The sequence below is a fragment of the Motacilla alba genome, chromosome 3 (assembly GCF_015832195.1).
Source record: "Motacilla alba alba isolate MOTALB_02 chromosome 3, Motacilla_alba_V1.0_pri, whole genome shotgun sequence".
NCBI lineage: Eukaryota > Metazoa > Chordata > Aves > Passeriformes > Motacillidae > Motacilla > Motacilla alba.
Window position 1 is genome coordinate 92,495,939 of NC_052018.1, and position 17,930 is coordinate 92,513,868.

Here is a 17,930-nt window from a genome sequence, read left to right on the forward strand (position 1 = left end):
TCCAGGAGGCCATAACACCTGAGCTCCCTGTGACCTGAACTCCAAACCTGCCCACGACGGAGGTGCCTTGATCTGGGAGGCCTTGCTGCTCCTCTCAATGGCACTTCATCACCCTGGTGTGAAGTAAGTTTCAGATTACCCCACTAACTATTCTGCTAATGCAGTCAGTATATTCCTTGCTCACTGTGTTCCTCCAGAGTTCCAAAGGAGAAGCTTGCTTGGATAACAAGCAGCTGCTCCTGAAGATACTTAAAAGCTATTTCCTGAGATAACTATGATTTTCACAATATTACTGCATAGCGATGGAGCATGGAAGTATTTCTTGGTCTTTTGGCAGACAGAAATCTTCCAAATGTGATAAAACCAGCCACTTTCTAAGACACACGAAAACTTGTGGTTAGGCACGTAAGTTAAAAACCCCCTAAAACCTAAAAACAACAGCAGATCTTAGAGGCTGGAAAAAGCCTCTGGTGTGCGGGAGGAGAGCAAAATCACCTCAGTTGTACCTTTCTTCAAGTGAATAGGACTCGCTTCACTGACTTCACTGGGAGATGTATTAGGTGCTAATATTGACGAGAGGGCTACGAAGCCAGCGGGAGAGCCCCTGCCCCGGCGCCCTCGCTGCCCGAGATCCGGGTGGGTCTGCGGGATGCTTCCACCGCACACAGGCTGGCGTGGGCAGCGTGTCCGCGGGCCGGGCAGGGCTCGGGGCCGGCGCCGCGGGCAGGAGGGCTCGGGGCCGGCGCTGCGGGCAGGCCTCGGCGGGCAGCGGCTCCCGGTGCGCAGCCGCCGGCGGGGCCGCGCCGCCCGGAGGAGGCGCTTCCCGAGGCGGCGGCGGCGGCGGCCCCGGGCTCCCGAGAGCAGCGCTGCGAGCCCGCCCGGCTCCCCTGCCCTCCCCGCGGCCGGGATGCGCTCGGAGGCGGCGCCGCAGCTGGGCGGCCTGGAGAGGTTCGCCAGCGCCGGCAAGGGCCGGGGGCTGCGGGCGCGGCGGCGCTTCGCCGTGGGCGAGCTGCTGCTCAGCTGCCCGGCCTACGTGGCCGTGCTGACCGTCAGCGAGCGCGGCAGCCACTGCGACGGCTGCTTCGCCAGGTAGGGCCCGGGCGGCGCCCGGCGGCCGCGGCTTCTGCGGGGCGGCAGCAGAACTTCCCCCTCCTCGGCTCGTGGTGCTGTGGCAGCGTGGAGGTTTAAAGTCAAAGCCGGTTTTCCGTGCTCAGCAGCTCAGGAAAGAGAAAGGAAAAGAAAAAAAAAAAAGTTCTGCTCTTTCCGTGCTCTGGCGGTCACGTAGACATGTGCGTAACCATCCTCTGGCAGGAAGTTTCATTGATCCGTCTAGTTTTGTAATAACTTCGTGTTTGCTGGTTTTAATGAAGGTTTGATAAGGGAGAAAGGGTCTGCAATCGCCTAATTCACACTTCACATTGCCTAGTGTGGAGGGAATATCTATGAATGAAATGTATATATCTCCGTATTGAAATATACAGAAATACTTGTATATTACCTCTGTCTGAAACCTTAGTCTGCAAATTACTTTTACTGAGGCGGAGCGCAGGCAATGCAAGAACTTGTTTGTCTCCTGGCGGGGAATACTGGGACTGGAGTGCTGCCTGCTCCTGAGTGCTTCGGGATTCCTGGTGCTGGACGGATGCGGGGGGCTCGAGTTTGTCGGGGCCTCTGCAGCTGCCTCCTCACCTGTGTGAAGGGGAAGTATCCAAGTGCTTGCCTCAAGCCTCTCAATTAGAGCTGCTGTAGGGTGTATTAAAAAGTGTATTAGGGTTAGCAAATTCAGCATGGACATGACACTCTGGCACGTCACACCACACCATATTTTTAGAAGGTGTAGTACTTTGGTGGCTTCTGACAGCTTACTGAGGAATCAAGTGCTTACCTGGTTATAACTCAGAGCAAATGTTAGTAGTTGCCTCAGTAAAGAAAAACAACTGTTGCAATTGTGCTATTTTTATCCACGCATCCTTTTTCTTTCCCCATTACCTTATCTACTTATGACTTGGTCACTTGATTCACCCCTCTCTTTGCATATGATCACCTAATAGAGTTCCTGGTGAGTTCCATTAATTTGAAGAAGGGTACAGCTGAGGTGATTTTCCTCACCTCCTTTGCACCTTTTCCCAGCCTGTAAGGTTTGCATCGAAGTGTTGTGTTTGGGTTTAGGGGCTTTTAAGTCAAGTCTTCTACCTAACTACAAGTTTCCTTATGCCAGAGAAGCTGTCTGGTTTTGTTTATCATATTCAGATTTGTCTGCCAAAGGACCAGGGAATACTTCACTGATATGAATTAATACTGTGAGGATAATAGTTATCTCATGGAATAGCTTTTAGTTATCTTCGGGAGCTTGTTATCCATGCAAGCTTCTCCTTTGGAGCTCTGGAGGAGCACAGCAATCAAGGAACGCACTGACTGCAGCAGGACAGCAGTTAGTGGGGTAATCTGAAACTTATTTCACACCACGGTGATGAAGTGCCACTAAGAGGAACGAAGTCTCGGTGATGTAAGGTGATCCGCCAGTGCTCAGACATGTGTTCTGTGTCTGTGACTGTTGCATTAGCACTGAACTAGCACATACTGGATTCCAAACTGTGCTGGTAGAACTTCCAAAGAGCCCTAGCAGGGAGGTTGTGGGCTCGACACCAGCCGTGGGAAGGGAAACTTGGCCAAGTTGTCCTGAGAACTTTTGTGGTAACATGGGCAAAATGAGGCTGTAACATTGTATTTGCATGAGATAGTGGTTGTTACTTTAAATACGCGGTTGTAATGTCAGCAAGAGGAGTCATGATGTTAGTGCGGCTTGCTCAGGTTGCACCTTGTGTGCTTTGCAAATACAATCAGAGGATGCCAGACTTGCTGGGTTTTATGGCTTCAAATCCCAGTGACCACCCAAATGTACACTATCACATCATATAAGGACCCTCACCCTTGATTTACTCCAGTGAGCTTACCTCAGTGTAAGGCTATTTTTTTTTCCACTTACCCCAGGGAGGGTGTGCAGACATTTTAAAAGCATTCAGTACTGCTGAGAGGTCCCTATTGCTGTCATACCAAAATGTCACTTGTTGGGTAACACATGTTCTATTTTTGGTGGGGTCTGTTGCAACATATGCACTTTAAAGCAGAAAAGGACCTTCCTTGTGGCAGTTCCCTCTGGTGGGGTATATACAAATATAAAAAAGGAGAGTGTGAGCCTTAGGTCTGCTCAGAATACACAGTTACCCGAGCAGACAGGGTGGGACAGTAAGGGGCTCTCAGGTGACAGGAGATCAAACAGTATATTTAATAACACAGTATTTTTGCTTGGATTTTGGAGGCACTTATTCAACAAAGGTCATGCATTCTATAACCAAAGAAGCAGTAGAGTTGTCATAGCAGAACCAAAGTGTTAATATTGGCTAACAGAGCAATTTTAGAGTTTGCAAAAGACAATAACTTTAGCTCATTATTCTTTGTATGGTGGCAAAAAAATGATGCTGTCTGTCAAATAGCGTAGAGTAACATGTTTTCAAACCCAGCAATTTATCAAGAAAGCAGAGGGCTTTGGCATAATGAGCGTTGCTTGGAAAAATGTGCTTTTGAAAGTCTAATATGGTTTTCATTGTGAAATGCAAAATAGTGCGCAAAAAGTGATCCAGTATACACTTTTATTTCATTCAGGTTTCTAGAACAGAATAACTTCTGTTTTCTTTTTAAGGAAAGAAGGATTGTCCAAGTGTGGAAGATGCAAACAGGCCTTTTATTGCAATGTGGAATGTCAGGTACGATCATGCAGTTTGTGAGGGTGGGGGGAAGGAGGGTGGGGTGTACAGAACTCCAATTTTGTTTTTTTGTGGCATTGATATGCTCTAATTGTAGCTGTGGTTGATAGCAGTCCAGTCAGTTCCAGTATCCCACAGATGCTGACCATGAAGTTGTGCATTGGACAATTACAGGATTTCTACATGGTCTGCATGAGTCTTTCAAGATCAGTAGCTTCAGGGCTTGGTACCACTGAGACTTTGATTAGAGCTGCCTGTCAACCCACTAATTATGTCTGTATAACTTCTTCCTTTAAGGACAGACCAGATAATTTAGCATTAGCTCACTAAACTGGTAAGAGATCCTGTGTCTAATGGGAGAAAATCAAATCAATAAATAGCATCTAAGGAGAGAGACAGAGAGTCTTTTTAGGATTTTTTTTTTTTTAGAATATTTGCAAATATTTTGAGTATTGAGACTATCACAGCTGATGGTAGTCATAACTATTTGAAACCTACCAGGCTTTCTCCCAAACTTACTCACTGTGGCAACTTTTATTCTTTTTGGTTTTTAAAGGATGTGGAATGTAAGTGCATTCTAAAATAGAGCAATACAAAGAAATCCAAAACATTTGCATGTTGTTTAAACTCTATTTTTAATTCAAATTAGAATAGGCATCTTTCAAAAAAAAAAAAAAAAAAAGAAACAACTATAATCTAGCCTTTTTGGGCCCTCAGCTTGATGGGGAAGAATTATCCAGTTTGGGGAAGAATTATCCAGTTTCTGTGTGGAAAAACCCAACTGGGTTGCTGGTTGAATAACGTGAGCTATGCAAGGTCTGTGGTGCTGGGCACAGAGTGTGGAACAATGCTTATGAGGGATTTGAGTGACCCAAGGTCTGGCATGCGACTGTGTGTTAGCTATAAATAATCCAAACCTTGTCCCACATGTTAACGTGCTCTTGAGTGCAGGGGTCCATGCCAAGTAGTCTCTGTTGTCATTACCTGGACAGAGATGTCGTGGTTTGTGCTGCTCACTTCCCAGGCACTTTGGACATGGCTGTTGCTTTTATTTTGAGGAAGTCTCTTATTCTCCTGTTGCACAAGTTTCAGAAGAAGCCTGACCTCTCCTCAGTTTTCCTTCTATTACCTCCCCAACTTCCTGCTTTCCCACAGAATCCTAGTGAGTTGTGCGTGAATCAAATAGCCTTTTGGTTTTGAGGCACCAGGAGAACTCAAAAGGCTTAACAGAAATCAGTTTTTTACAAAATTTTCAGTAGTTCATAGAACTTCCATAGTGAAAGCTTACTGTATGAGCATCTTTAAGGGTCTTGAGAGAAATCTGGATGAGCTTCAAAGACAGTGTAGGGAAAGCCTATGTTTCTTCCATGAAAAATGCTTATTTCTAAGAAATGTTTCCTCATGTCATTATTTCTTGCAAGCTTTTAACTAGATGAGGTGAGGAAATCCTTGAACAAACCAGCTGTTTAGCAGCTTTTATCTGTGAGTTTCTTCTCTTACTATATAAAATGTACAATGGTTTGTTAAATAGTTGTGCAAGATTTTTGGAAGTAGAAGAACTTATTTCTTCTCATTGATGGTCCTTTGCTTTCATCACCAAGTGGCCCTCCCTCAGTGTCCTGACTTCCAGCCTTGACAAAGTTTATACTTTTATATTTACAAACAAGGAGGGATTGATTTATTTTCTATTTTTTTCTCCCTCTTGTAAAGTTTTGTACATGTATTGCTTTTTTTTAGATTGATTTTTTAAAATTTTTATGTTTTAGTGGTCAGAATTCTCTCTCTCTAGAGGGACATGTTCCCAGAGTAAAAACCTGAACTGCTTGAACTGACTGTCCTTAAGTCTGCTAAAGCTGATGCTCAGCAAAAACTTGTCTGTCTGATAAGTTAGTGAATTAGAATCTTTCCCACCTCTTGGTGTGTGGTATGATGCTCTAGATATAAAGGCTTTTTTTAGATTTTATTGAAGTCTAAACTATAGTATGACATGCACAGATGCTGGCACCTCACTCTTGCTGGCGATATACATTTGACTTTTGATTCCCTAGCTGATATAACACTGTCTTCCATCTTTTGGGCCCTTCTGAGTCAGTCTGATGAAATTTATGAACATTGCTGAGATTGAATTCTTTGACATTCTTTCAAAATTACCTTCAAGCACAATATTCTCTAGAAACCGGTCTCCACTGACTGTATGTAGACAGTACTGTACACAGACAGTCTGCATGGTCTCTTCATCCCTGTCTTGTTCAAAGGCACTTTTCAGCAGTTCAGCAATTCTTTGTAAAAGCTAAAAAGGATATCTGTGCCTTGATACTGAATTTGTAACACTGGAATGTACAGGAAATGTGTCCCCTTTGCCTGCATGGATGTGACACATCATGCGACAGTCATGACAGTACTTGAGAACTGTCAGGGTATTGTTCATTTCATTTTTTATTTTATAAGCTAATTTTTCCCCGTAAATCCATATTTTTGTGGTCAATTCAGCTAAAAATTGTATGCACCCAACAAGGGCGTAGTATGATTTTGTATATTGGTTAGTACCTTGTTAGTCAATACAATGCAGTTAGACAAATGTTTACCACATGAGGCATACTGGGATAAAAACCCAAACCTTTTGAGCTTGCTCTTTTTTTACTTAAAGATGTCCTATACCACAATTCATAGGAATTCTTGCTCGTTGTGGGGAGAGGTGGATCTATGCCCACACACAGGCTTTGGCACAGCTCCTTAATGTTCCTGTTTTGGTCTCTTATTTTGCTTTTGGGATGGATAACCACATGTTTGACCTATATTAAGCTGGATGTTTGCATAGGTGTGGATTCAGGGCACATAAGAGTGGAAGTTGCCTTCACTGCCTGTCCTTGCTGCTCCTAATGTTTTGTGGGTTGAATCTAATCTGGGTTTGCTGGGTCTTTCTTTCCCCAAGCCCTAATCCCGGTCTCCTATTAAAAAGGATTGTGGTTTCCAGCAGATTCACACCATCCCACTCTCCAGTTTCACCTCCTTGGAGCGCAGGCCTGTTATTGTAATAGTGGCTTTCAGCCCCCATCTGCAGCTGTTCAGGTCTTGACTTCTTAAATTATAATAATTTTAGTCAAGCAGGAGGAGACCTGTGCTCATTCTTTCTCATTAGCTGCTGGAACACCCTGAAGAGAAATGTGTTAAGAGCGCTATGTGGTTGCAATTTTGGACCTGGTGAACTTGAACCAGCTACTGGAACTCTTCTTGCTGTTATTACACATGTCTATCATTTATCCCAAAGAAAGGGGAGATCAGCTAGCCAGTGTGCAGAAAGAGGTGTTTCTGTGGTGATTTTCATCATTTGAAATATATTTTGAACAAACCACTTATGGGGTTTTTTTAACATGTCACATTAAAGGCTGCTGCAGTTGGTATTGCTGGAGTGAGTGAAACAGGTATTTTTACCAGCTAGTAAGCCTCAAAATGTAGTTGCACACCTGTAATTAGCATTAAGCAGGTGTGGTTTAAATGGGACCTTGTAGAAGTTGCCTGGTCCTCTTTGTTAAGCTGTAGAAAAAAATAAGAAAAATTTCTGTAATGATTCTGCACAAAAGGATTTTGACACTGCAAGATTGTGTTGGGTGTCTGTCCCCCTATACAAAAACTTTCCCAGTGTATTTTTCTTTGGTAAACGTCTCTGTGAACAAATTAAGTGTTAACCCATGAAAGTAAAATACTCTCCATAGCCCAGTGTTTGGTTAATGATGATAGGGAAGGATAGCTGTGAAGATATATAAAACTTCTACCTTCACGGCTTGTTGAAAGGCTGTATCAGAGAACTTTACCAATTATTATCAGACATCAGATGTTGCCTCACTGAAATTCAGTTAAGGAGTTGGATGCCATTTGACCATAATTGGGCCTTAAGATTCTGAAGAAGTGAGCTTAACCCCTGCACTGGCTTGCCCATAATTTCTCTCTGGTATTTATGTGTGTTTCTTTTCAATTGAGTGAAATAGAACAGAGAATTTTTATTTAGTATTGAAAAAGCCCATGTGAAAAAGGAGGTATGAGGACATTTGTTTGGACTTGAGTTTTTTTTTAATATTATATTTTATCACTTGTTGTTTTACTCCTATGGTGAGGTGTAAGACAGTGTTCTGGGAATCAATCCAGTAGTCCTGGATGGCAGAATCTTTTTGGAGAACTTGGTGAGGAGGAGTATTCCCATGCTTTAATATAAAAGGCATAAGCTTGAAAGAACTTCCCTTCCAAAAATGTTGTCACTCCTAAATGAAGGGGAAAATATTGTGGATGTAATGAAAATAGGAAGAAAATATCATTAATGTAGCATTAGGGATTCAGCTAGAACAATGCTACTTGTTATAATTCAAACTACCTGGAGGAAAATGTGGAAAAGAATGCAAAATACAGTCCTGCTGTGATCGCAGGGAAAGCTGCTGTCATGGTGTTTCTATCCCAGGTATTACTCAGTCATCAGAACTCTCTTTTTTTTGTGGTGTTTCAGGCTTTTATCTCATTTTGCACAATTCAGCCGTATCTTGTCCCTTTAACCTCCCTACCAGTTCATATAACTCAGTATGATTCTGCCTGGGGAAATATTTTAATTAACGACGTGTAAAGAATAAAGAGACAAATGGATTTTTTTTTTCAAAAACACTGCTTCAAGACAGGCACGTGATTTTGCAATTTGATTTTTTGTTTTATCAGGTAATTTCTCCTGTTTATTTAATGGATGTGTATGGATGAGAGTCCTGCAAAGCTTCAGGTTCAGTGCCTTCACTTTTTGAACAAGCATGCTAAAGTTAGTGGGTGTCCTGGGTAAGCAAGAAGAGGTGAGAAATGAGATTTCCCTCTGTTGCTTTTTAGCCTTTAGCCTGTAGATTCCTAAGCAAAGGCTGTCAGAAATTTTCCAGAAAAAGTTTTGGGGCATACGTAGGAAATGGGTCTCTCTGGGGATGCAGTGTGACAGCTGTAGGAGAGTTGAGAGTGTAATTTCACATGACATGATTACAGTGTAATATACTATTTTGGTTCTGGTCTGTATTGCCACATCCTCTTAGAATATTTACACAGGAGCTTATTTCAAGCAGGCTGTATGTAGGTTTTTTTGGAAGTACCATACTGGGATATTGAGGACAGCGAAGTTGACATTGTGAGGGCTTGAATACCCTTGCAGTGTTGCACTGCTTCAAATCCTACCCAAGGCTGGGGCAGGCGTTGACCTTTCTTTTCCTAATAAAATAACCTCCTAAAGCTGTCTGTGCCCAGGACACTTAAAATAACTATTTTCAGTGGAAGAAATTTTGGTCTAGTAACTCTGAAATTAGTAATCTTGGCTTTTGTTTTGATCTGCAAAACCTGTAAATAAGCTGACCAGTCGAGGCAGGAGGCACTGAGGGTCCTGATTCCCCTGTTTCCTGCTTTGGGGTGCTGTATGTAGTTCCCACAAGGAATCCATCTCCCAACAGACCTGTAGCAGATCTATCAGTCCTGTGTAGATGCTTCAGACAGCCTCCAGTGTGTCTCCCTGGTGTTTCAAACAGCTCCTGCCTTTAGTGGTTAGACAGCTGAGGGAAATTGTTCCTTCTGTGCCCCTCAGTCACTATGGCCCACAAAATGGGCCATATTGGTGGGTTTTAAAAATTGTTTTTAAAAATTTGGGCTGAGTGGGCCAACACAGGGTTTGCCATACTGAGTGAATCACAATAATGGGATTTCAGAACATTCTGGAAGGTGCTCAATGATTTTCAAGTTTTCCTTTACAGATTTGTGGGATTTGCTGTGAGTTTTTTTTTCCTCTGCTAGTGTTTTCCATCAGTTTAAATCTGGTATGAAAGCAAAATTTGATGCTTCCTAAGTAGACAGAAAACTATAGGTCTGTTCTAACACAGTGCTATAAACGTGTGTTTGGGATGAGATATAGCAATAAATAACTGCATTGCTTGAATATTTCCGTGTTTAAATGAATTAATAAAAGGAAATTTGATGCAGTCTGAGGACAGCCTGGGCTAGTGCAGATTGTTTATATGTGATTCTGTGCTATTGTTTGGAAGATTCTGTGGCCTTGGGTGAAATTTGTTGAGTGACAAAAGCCAGTGAGTGCCTTGTGCCATCACTCCTGTATCTTGTTACTGTCTGTTGAGCTAGGAATATGCTATGCATTACTTAACTATATTCTATACATTTAACTAAAATGTTTGTCTGTATTAGTGTTTTTTCCTTGTCTAGCTGTACTTTTATTCTTCAACAGTTAAGGAAAAAAATCTGATAATTCCATCAGAATGTTTGTGTTTGACCTTACAGTCAAATGATTCTTAGTGATTGTGAATCCATTGACTTCAGACACATTACTCCTGATTACACCAGGGTCACCTCATAGTGAGGGGCCAAGGTATTAAATGGAAATGAACCCAATAAAGTCATCAAGCTCAGACCTACTGCGTCCTCACATGCTTGATCTGAACAATAAGAACTGGTGATTTATAAATCATGTTGTCTGTTTGCTTCTTTGTCATTTAATACTTTTTTTCCACTGAGTAAATGAAGATGTTCTGACCTCAGCTCATCCCTTGTGAATTTGTTTGAAAAAAAGCAGGATAGCTGTACCCCTTAAATGTGACTCAAGCTTTTGTTCCGATTTAGTGAGCGTCACCTTATTTTTTAAAGGAAACACATTTCACTTGACCTCTAGGATCTGGCAGGACTTGCTTCATACCCTTTTTCATAAGTTTATCTCCATGGCTGTTTTTTTTTTTTTTAATTATTTTTTCCTCTGTTTTCAGAAGGAAGACTGGCCAATGCACAAGCTGGAATGTGCCTCCATGTGCACTTTTGGGCAGAACTGGCATCCCTCAGAGACCGTGAGGCTAACAGCAAGGATCCTTGCCAAACAGGTGAGCAGAATGCGAGGCTTGGGAGGTTTACTCCTGCTCTGAGTGCCATGGAAGGCAGGAAAATGAAAATTGACTGACAGTAACTGTCCCTGCAAAGCACACACACAAACACACACACACAATTTTCCTGTGTACAGACAGGTGTAACACAGAGCTCGAGCAGCTGAATTAATTGATCATGAGACCACTGCAGCAGTCAGGGTGTAGAGAAAGGCTAGTGAGGTCTTCAGCTGTAACCTGTGGCCAAGGTACTGCTGAACGGAGCCTGGAAATTTTTACTGATGGTTTCATATTGGTGTTTCAGCCTCTGTTCTGGTAGATTTGAGCTCTTGGTTACACATGTGGGCAAGCACCAAGATCACACTGATAAAAAGAAAGAGGAATAAGATTTGCTATTTGGGTTTAATTCCAAGGAATGCTTCTAGAGTTATCTGGCTGCAGGCACTGATACCTTTATGAAGCAGTTGTCTGTTGTTGGATTTTTCAGCTGCAGTTGCATAGCATTGTGTAGCATATAACTCTCATTATATTTATGAGTCAAAACACCTCTGAGGTATTCAGGTATAAACATTTATGATTGTGAGTTAGCTGGTAAAAACAGAGTTTGAGAGAGAAATCTCAGACCCTTTGTGTTCAGAAAAAAAAGTATTGTGAGTAAGGAAGGAAGATTGCAATGTCAACCTCCATTTCAGTGTTCCTTAACTATATGGATATTGGGGATACACAAGTGCTTACAGGGATGGGATGGGATTCATGAATTTCAAGGTTATTGTGCTGTGTATCTTTGTAGAGCTCTAAACTTTCTCTGCAACAACAAATCCTCTTTGAAGCATATTTTTATGATTGAGGTCTGCTTATGTGACAAGGGCAACCTGGATACTGTATGTAGGGAGATTTTGGTGGCCTGCTGGGAAGGTAGCTGCATCCTTGCTGTGTGTGTAGATGTGTGTGCATGAGTGTACATGTGTGTGACTTAATTAAAGCACCATTTGGAGGTGATCCACAAACAAAATCGAATGTTTAATGACAAAAAGTCGTTGGAGTAAATTTCTGCTTTCATCGCTTACAGGGAGGGGGGAGAACCCTACATGTCATATAAAAGCTAAATATGCAAACCATAGTCCCTGAACCTCAGCTGCTGGGCCACCTGCAAAGCCATATTTAATGGCCAAGATTACAAAGAAGTGGCCTTAGGCCAACAGTGGAGCATTGCTTTTGAACTCTGTCAACAGTCAGTTTATTCACTTTCCTCAAAGCAAAGCCTGTCTTCTGCCTGCTTTCTATTGTTAGCAGCTTTATGGGTGTCTAGAACAAAGCAAATGACATATTTAAAATACTGCTCAGTTTATGTATATAAATTTGAGAGGAGTTAATCTTTGGCTGCCTGATTTGGTGTGGAAAGAATATTTCTATGTCTTTAGTTAGGGCAGTCAATTTAACTCATTGCTGTTTATCAACTCTTATAAATTCCATAGACGGTGGATTTGGGTTTGTTTTACAGATAGGAGTTCCCAAATTCTGAATGAGTACACAATACTGCTGAAGTGAAACATTAAAATATTTTATTATTTTTTCCCCTTGTTGTTAGAAAACTCACCCTGAAAGAACACAGTCAGAGAAGCTGCTTGCTGTAAAAGAGTTTGAATCACGTAAGTAAAAAAGGCTTGCAGGTAAACAGAGGTTTTGACTTAACTATGTTAATTATTTGTTTCCCAATGGCTCCCCTCTATCAACACCTTTCAAAACATCCATCTCCTGCTGAAGGAAAGGAGTAAACAAAGAGAATGGTGGTTCTTCATTTTTTTGAAAGTGCAGTGCTCTTCTTTCTTTTTTTTTTTTTCCTTAGCTGTTTGTGGGAGCTGTGAAACAAGGATGAAAACCTAGACAGAGTTAATTATGCAGCGTGCATCCATCTCTTGCTTCTCTGGTATTCTAGTGTCTTTTGAGAACTGTAATGTTGCAAAATTAAAATAGCTGGTATTTGTTACCAGGAGGCATAAAATCAGAGACAGCACAGTTGCTTGATGGTGACAGTGACTAAGGGGCTAATTGCAGAACCCTCTGGACTGTGCTTCAGTATCTGTCACTGCCAGTCAAATCTGACATGTTATATATGATTCCATGTCCTAAATGCTCTAAAATAATCCAAAGAAGGAGATAAGGTAATGGCTTGCTTTTAACTGGAAAGCTACTCTTTACATGCAATGAGGCTGAGTTAGAAACTGACCATTAGTACCCATCCTGGCACAGTTTTCACCAGTCTGTTGTTTTCTTTCTTGGTGCTGAGCATAATATACACAGAGTCAATGGGTTGTATATTCACATTACTTACTCTGATGGCTTCCAAAACGTTTTACAAAATGCTGAATAAATGTACTCATTGCTATGACTTGAGGTAGCAGAGTAACCAAGCACAGTAGTCTTATTTGCTTCCTGAACAAAAGCTCCTGTCATTGCTTTTGGGACAACTGGGGGAACAAGGGGGAAAAATGCCAACATTTAACTTTGCCTATGGCAAGGATAGTTCTGCAGGTAAGTTGGCAGGATTGAAGTTGAGGAGAGTGGGTAAGCTTCTGTGTATTCTTCTGCATTGCAGCTTATATTCAGCATTTTATTAATTTGAGAGATAAAAGGCTGAAATGTTTTTTTCTGTTGCAGTGTCCCACTTGTCCTCTAGAAGCCTTTGTTTTGTTAGCAAGCACCCCTGTTCCTGCTGCTTTTTGACTCACCTCGCTGCTTAGCACACTTTTATCAGTTGTCTTATGCTTTACAACACCATACATAGGACAGGAAAAGGCACCTGGCTGTCAGTTGGAAGTTCAGAATTTCTTATTTCTGATTTGTCTTCATTCTCATCAAATGGTCCTATTTAATTTTCCTCAGTGTTTTTTGTGACTCTCCTATCATTCACATCTGCTCTTACAAATTATTTCATACTTCTTTGACTGTTGTGCAGCCTTTTCTCTCCATTATTATTTTGAGTAGGAGAGAGCTAATAACACTGCCACTGTGAGAGAGTGGATTAGGAAAAAACTTCCAAACATTCTGCTCTTGACGGGGGAGAGAGGGGACCAGGAGCATATGGTTGATAATCTAGCTTACTCTGCATGGACCAGGTAGGGAAAGGTTCAGTGGCCATGGCTTTGGCTAGAACTTGTCATGGGCCTGAGAGTTCATCTCTGGGGAAACCCATAATGGAATACAGTTAGCAGGTGTGCTTAGACATTTCCACTGATGTCCCTGCTGTCTCCTATTAGTAGATGTCTAAACATATCTTTGTTGGTGGTCACCCCCAGCCCATGGAGATGTGGGCATTTTCAGGCACTGTTTGCTACCTTCTGAATCAGATACCTGCAATAGGTCAGGTGGATTGCATTCCTGGGCAACCGCACCTTATCCTGCTCTTGCTGCAAAGGGAGCCCCTGTAGCCAGCCCCAGTGTTGTTGCTAGATCCCTTTCGTGTGCCCACAAAGACTTGGGGCTTCTGTGCTAGGAAAGACTATGTCTTTTAAAAGCAGCAGGGATAAGCAGCCTTAGCAGCAGTTTGGGCTGGTTTGTGCTGATAAGGAATAGGTCTGTATGAGAAAGTTTCATTATATAAAGCATGCTTTCAGGTGGGTGATGTTTAGTGTGAGCTCATGCCACAGTGGGTGGGACCATGTAGCTGGTAAGGTCGTGTCAGACAGCTGAGGACAGCTATCCCCAGCTGAAAAGCTTCCAGAGGGCCAGGGCTGCTGGGCTGTTCGCTAAAGTTGACAAATGTGCTTTGAAGACTTCAACCCTTGTCCCAAGAAAGTAGTCTATGTCCAGTTATCTGCTAACCTGAAGATGTCAGAAAATGCTTTTTAATCCTTCATGTTGGGCATGTGCTGGACTCGGTGATCTTGAAGATCTCTTCCAACCTAGTGGTTCTGTGATTCTGTGATTTTATGTTCTTGTAGCGCACGTGTGGCTTTAGCAGAGGCAGCATTATGTTTGTGGAAGAGCAGGCACTTCTTGCAGTACTTCCAAGTGGCTTGTCCCTCAGGGGTTTCTGTTAAAATCTGGGTCTCTTCTAACCTAAGGCTACCTGGAGGGGTTTTCTTGTTACTGAAATGAAATGTATTTTTTGTCCACAGACCTTGACAAACTAGACAATGAAAAGAGAGAGCTGATTCAGAACGACATTGCTGCTCTTCATCACTTTTACTCAAAGCACTTGGACTACCCTGACAATGATGCCCTTGTAGTTCTCTTTGCACAAGTAAGTTGGCTAGAACACAGCCTGCTTAGGTGGATGGTGCTGTAGGAGTTTAGCCTTTCTGAAAGGGGGAGAATGTTAATGGCAATGGAAATGGTAGCTCTTTGCTTATCTTAGGGACATATGGAGATCTGCTTCGTTGAGCAGTAGTGGCTGGATGTGCCCCACTTCCATCCTGAGGGGAGAGACTCTTGTCTGCAGACTTTCCATGAGATGCTTATCAACACTGAAGAAAAGGGGAAACAGCCTTTGATAAACCCTGTCAAAGTTAAGCTTCTTGTGGGCCAAACATAGTGTGGCTGTTGCTGAACTAACATGGAAGGCTGCTGGCCTGAGACCCTGCAGAGGCAAATCCTTCATTCCGGCTTCACACTTGTGGAAATCCTTGCTGGTCAGGTCATCATTGTGTTTGACCTTCACAGGGAGTAAACTTCAGAGACATAGAAAGAACAGCAGAAAGCGCAGCTTAAAACTTTTATCTGGTGTGTGGCTTTTAAATGTAGTCAGGTGGTTTGGCCATCTGGAGAGATGAAGGAAAGACAGGATGTCTTGTTAGATAACTTCTGATATGTCACTTCTTTTTTCTCATCTACTTTTCATATCCATCTGAATTGGATGTATTGTAGTGGATGGAATAATACACCAGTGGAATACTGAAAGATCCATTTTTTTCTTTTCCCTCTTTTGCTTCAATATGAGCTACTTTTGTACTTAGGTTTCTCAGTAAAATTGTATCTTGAGATGGGGGCAAATGTTGACTTCTGTGATGGAAGCTGAGATGGAAATATCCTGTTTGGTAGAGCTGGGCATCTACCAACAAGGAGGCACAGTTACTATTTCCTTACTACAGTGGTACTCTTATTCTGTAGGGGAATGATTCTTTAGGATGTTTAGCATCTGCTTATCATCCCTTGTGTTGTTTCTTATTACACATTTCCTTTCAATTATGAAGGGTTTTTTTCTCTTTTGAAGACTTTATATTTGTCAGAGGGATACTTTGAAGATGTTAGTACAACCAGTTTCTTATGGTATTTCAGAATATTCTTGTTAGAATGTAGCCAGAGTTGCCCAAAGATTTCAGTATTTTGGCTATAATCACTTTTGTTTCATGTCCTGTCCAAGAGCAGCTCCACCAGGTTGTGGTGCTTTATCTTCTGTGAGCTGCTGACTCCCAGATCTCATATTCCATCCTGTCTTCTCTATGGATGTCACCTGTAGGTGTTATCTTAGGCTCATCATGATCATCAGGTAACTCTCTGCCACTGTGGACATTAGAATTTTTTTAACTAAAATCTCCAGAAGTCATCTGGATGCTTCTCAGAAATGTCTTACAGGATGCAACCTTCTGAGGTGTTAGTCCCAGGATACATCTTTCCAGAAGAATGGGAGGTATGCTTGTGCCTGAGCTGTGCAAACATGTTTCCTAATAATTATTTAACTTATAAAACCAGTAGTATGGATATGCTGCAGCTCCTTTGTTTTCCTTCAACACTTACTTTGGCCTCATGTGATCTGTTTTGCTTCTCCATTCCCCATTGCTTCTCCCTGTGGTTCCAGGCAGTCACTGGGACTTGAACACCTCTGACTCCTTCTCATTGCTTTTAGTGAACTTTGCCTGATGCTCTTCCCTACACAGCTGAAGTGTAAGTGGTCCTTTTGAGTGGAATGGAATTTTTTTGTCCAAAGTCCTTGCCTTTCTCTGCTCTCTTCTCCAGCTGTTGGCATCATTCTACTCTCTTTTGTCCCTATGGAATAGAGCTCTTGAGGCTGGAGCTTTTCTTCCTCAGTCTCACCTTGTCATACTCTTTGAACAGTTTCTCTCTTGCCTCAAGTTCCAGCTTCTCACCCTTTCCTTGAAGACCTTGCATTTTGTGCTCCCTTTGCACATTCTCTTTTCCACCATTGGGAACAACCTTGAATTCCACTTTTATTGCTGTTGTCTCTTCACTCCCTCCACTTTGTCTGTTTTTAGTCATGCATTCATCTGGTGAAACCAGTGATATCTCATCCCTTCTAATCTCTCCTCTTGTGTCATTTCTAATATGATACTTTCATGAAATGTGTTGTCTCTGGCTTAGTGGAGGCGAGTTGATGATAACTCACTGTATTTTTAAATATTTCCCTGTGATTCAGAACCATCAAGCTGTTCTTTGTCAGCCTTTGTAGTCTTATGTTTTTACTTGCTGTTGATATTATCTTCCCTTCTATTGTTTTTTTCATTCAGCAATTACATTTTGGTTTTGATTCTGGTATGCTCCTACATTGGCCAGTGCAGTAGCATGCCCATCTTGAGAGACTGGGAACCTTTGGGTGCTATATTGCTAAATATAACAGGATAAAGATCAAGCAAAGATAGCAGAGATACTGCAGAGTGCATCAGGATACCTGCCTTAATTGTGACTTCATCCTGAACAGTTCATACCAGAGGAGTGGCTTTGGGTATTTGTGTATTTCTAAAAGCCAGTCCAGGCTGCATTCCAGCTTGTGGGGCCTATCACTTTGCTTGGTGAGCAATCTAGTCTACTGGAAGGTGTCCCTGCCTCTGGGGATTAGAGAAAAAACAAGAGACGGGAACGCGATCTTCACAGTCCCTTCCAACCCAAAGTGTTCAATGGTTCTGTGATTACTGTTGGTAGTATTTGTTGTCAGCTCTTACCCTTTCCAAAACAAATACTGCACTAAACTTGATTGACTTTTCTTGTGCCCTTTCTGGCTTTGACTGGACTTGGCCATGTTGTTTTAGTGAGTAGCTGTTTTAGTGTGTTGCTGGTGCTTTTTTCATGTGTGTAGGGAGATAATGGTGAATGTGGAGAGGGTTCTCTTTGTGTCAGTATGTGTGGGATTTGAAGTGGTAGTGGAATAAAGTACTTGACTGAGGTGCATTTTGGCCACTTAAAGTCATACAAACCACATGAAAAAGCTGAAACTTCTGTAAGATTCCTTTGACTTGGATGAGAACAAAAGTGAGAAGGTTTTAAAACCTGCTTGAATCTACTCTATAAGAGAGTTTTGTGAACAAATTCTTTTGATCCTGTGTCTGTT

General features: G+C 42.2%; 1 protein-coding gene across 3 annotated transcripts in view; it reads left to right on the top strand.

The window, feature by feature from the left end:
- The first annotated feature begins 773 nt into the window (after positions 1–773).
- The window catches only part of SMYD2 (SET and MYND domain containing 2), a 29,142-nt gene continuing 11,985 nt past the window's right edge, over positions 774–17,930 (top strand). The window contains exons 1-5 of one of the 3 annotated variants that reach the window (XM_038134138.1): positions 774–1,089; positions 3,701–3,764; positions 10,538–10,648; positions 12,237–12,297; positions 14,767–14,891. In XM_038134138.1, the coding sequence (XP_037990066.1) occupies positions 908–1,089; positions 3,701–3,764; positions 10,538–10,648; positions 12,237–12,297; positions 14,767–14,891 (543 nt within the window). In that variant the 5' untranslated portion in view covers positions 774–907. Of the gene's footprint in view, positions 1,090–3,700; positions 3,765–8,462; positions 8,588–10,537; positions 10,649–12,236; positions 12,298–14,766; positions 14,892–17,930 lie in introns of those variants that run through there. The other 2 variants (XM_038134139.1, XM_038134140.1) reach the window with 2 other exon arrangements.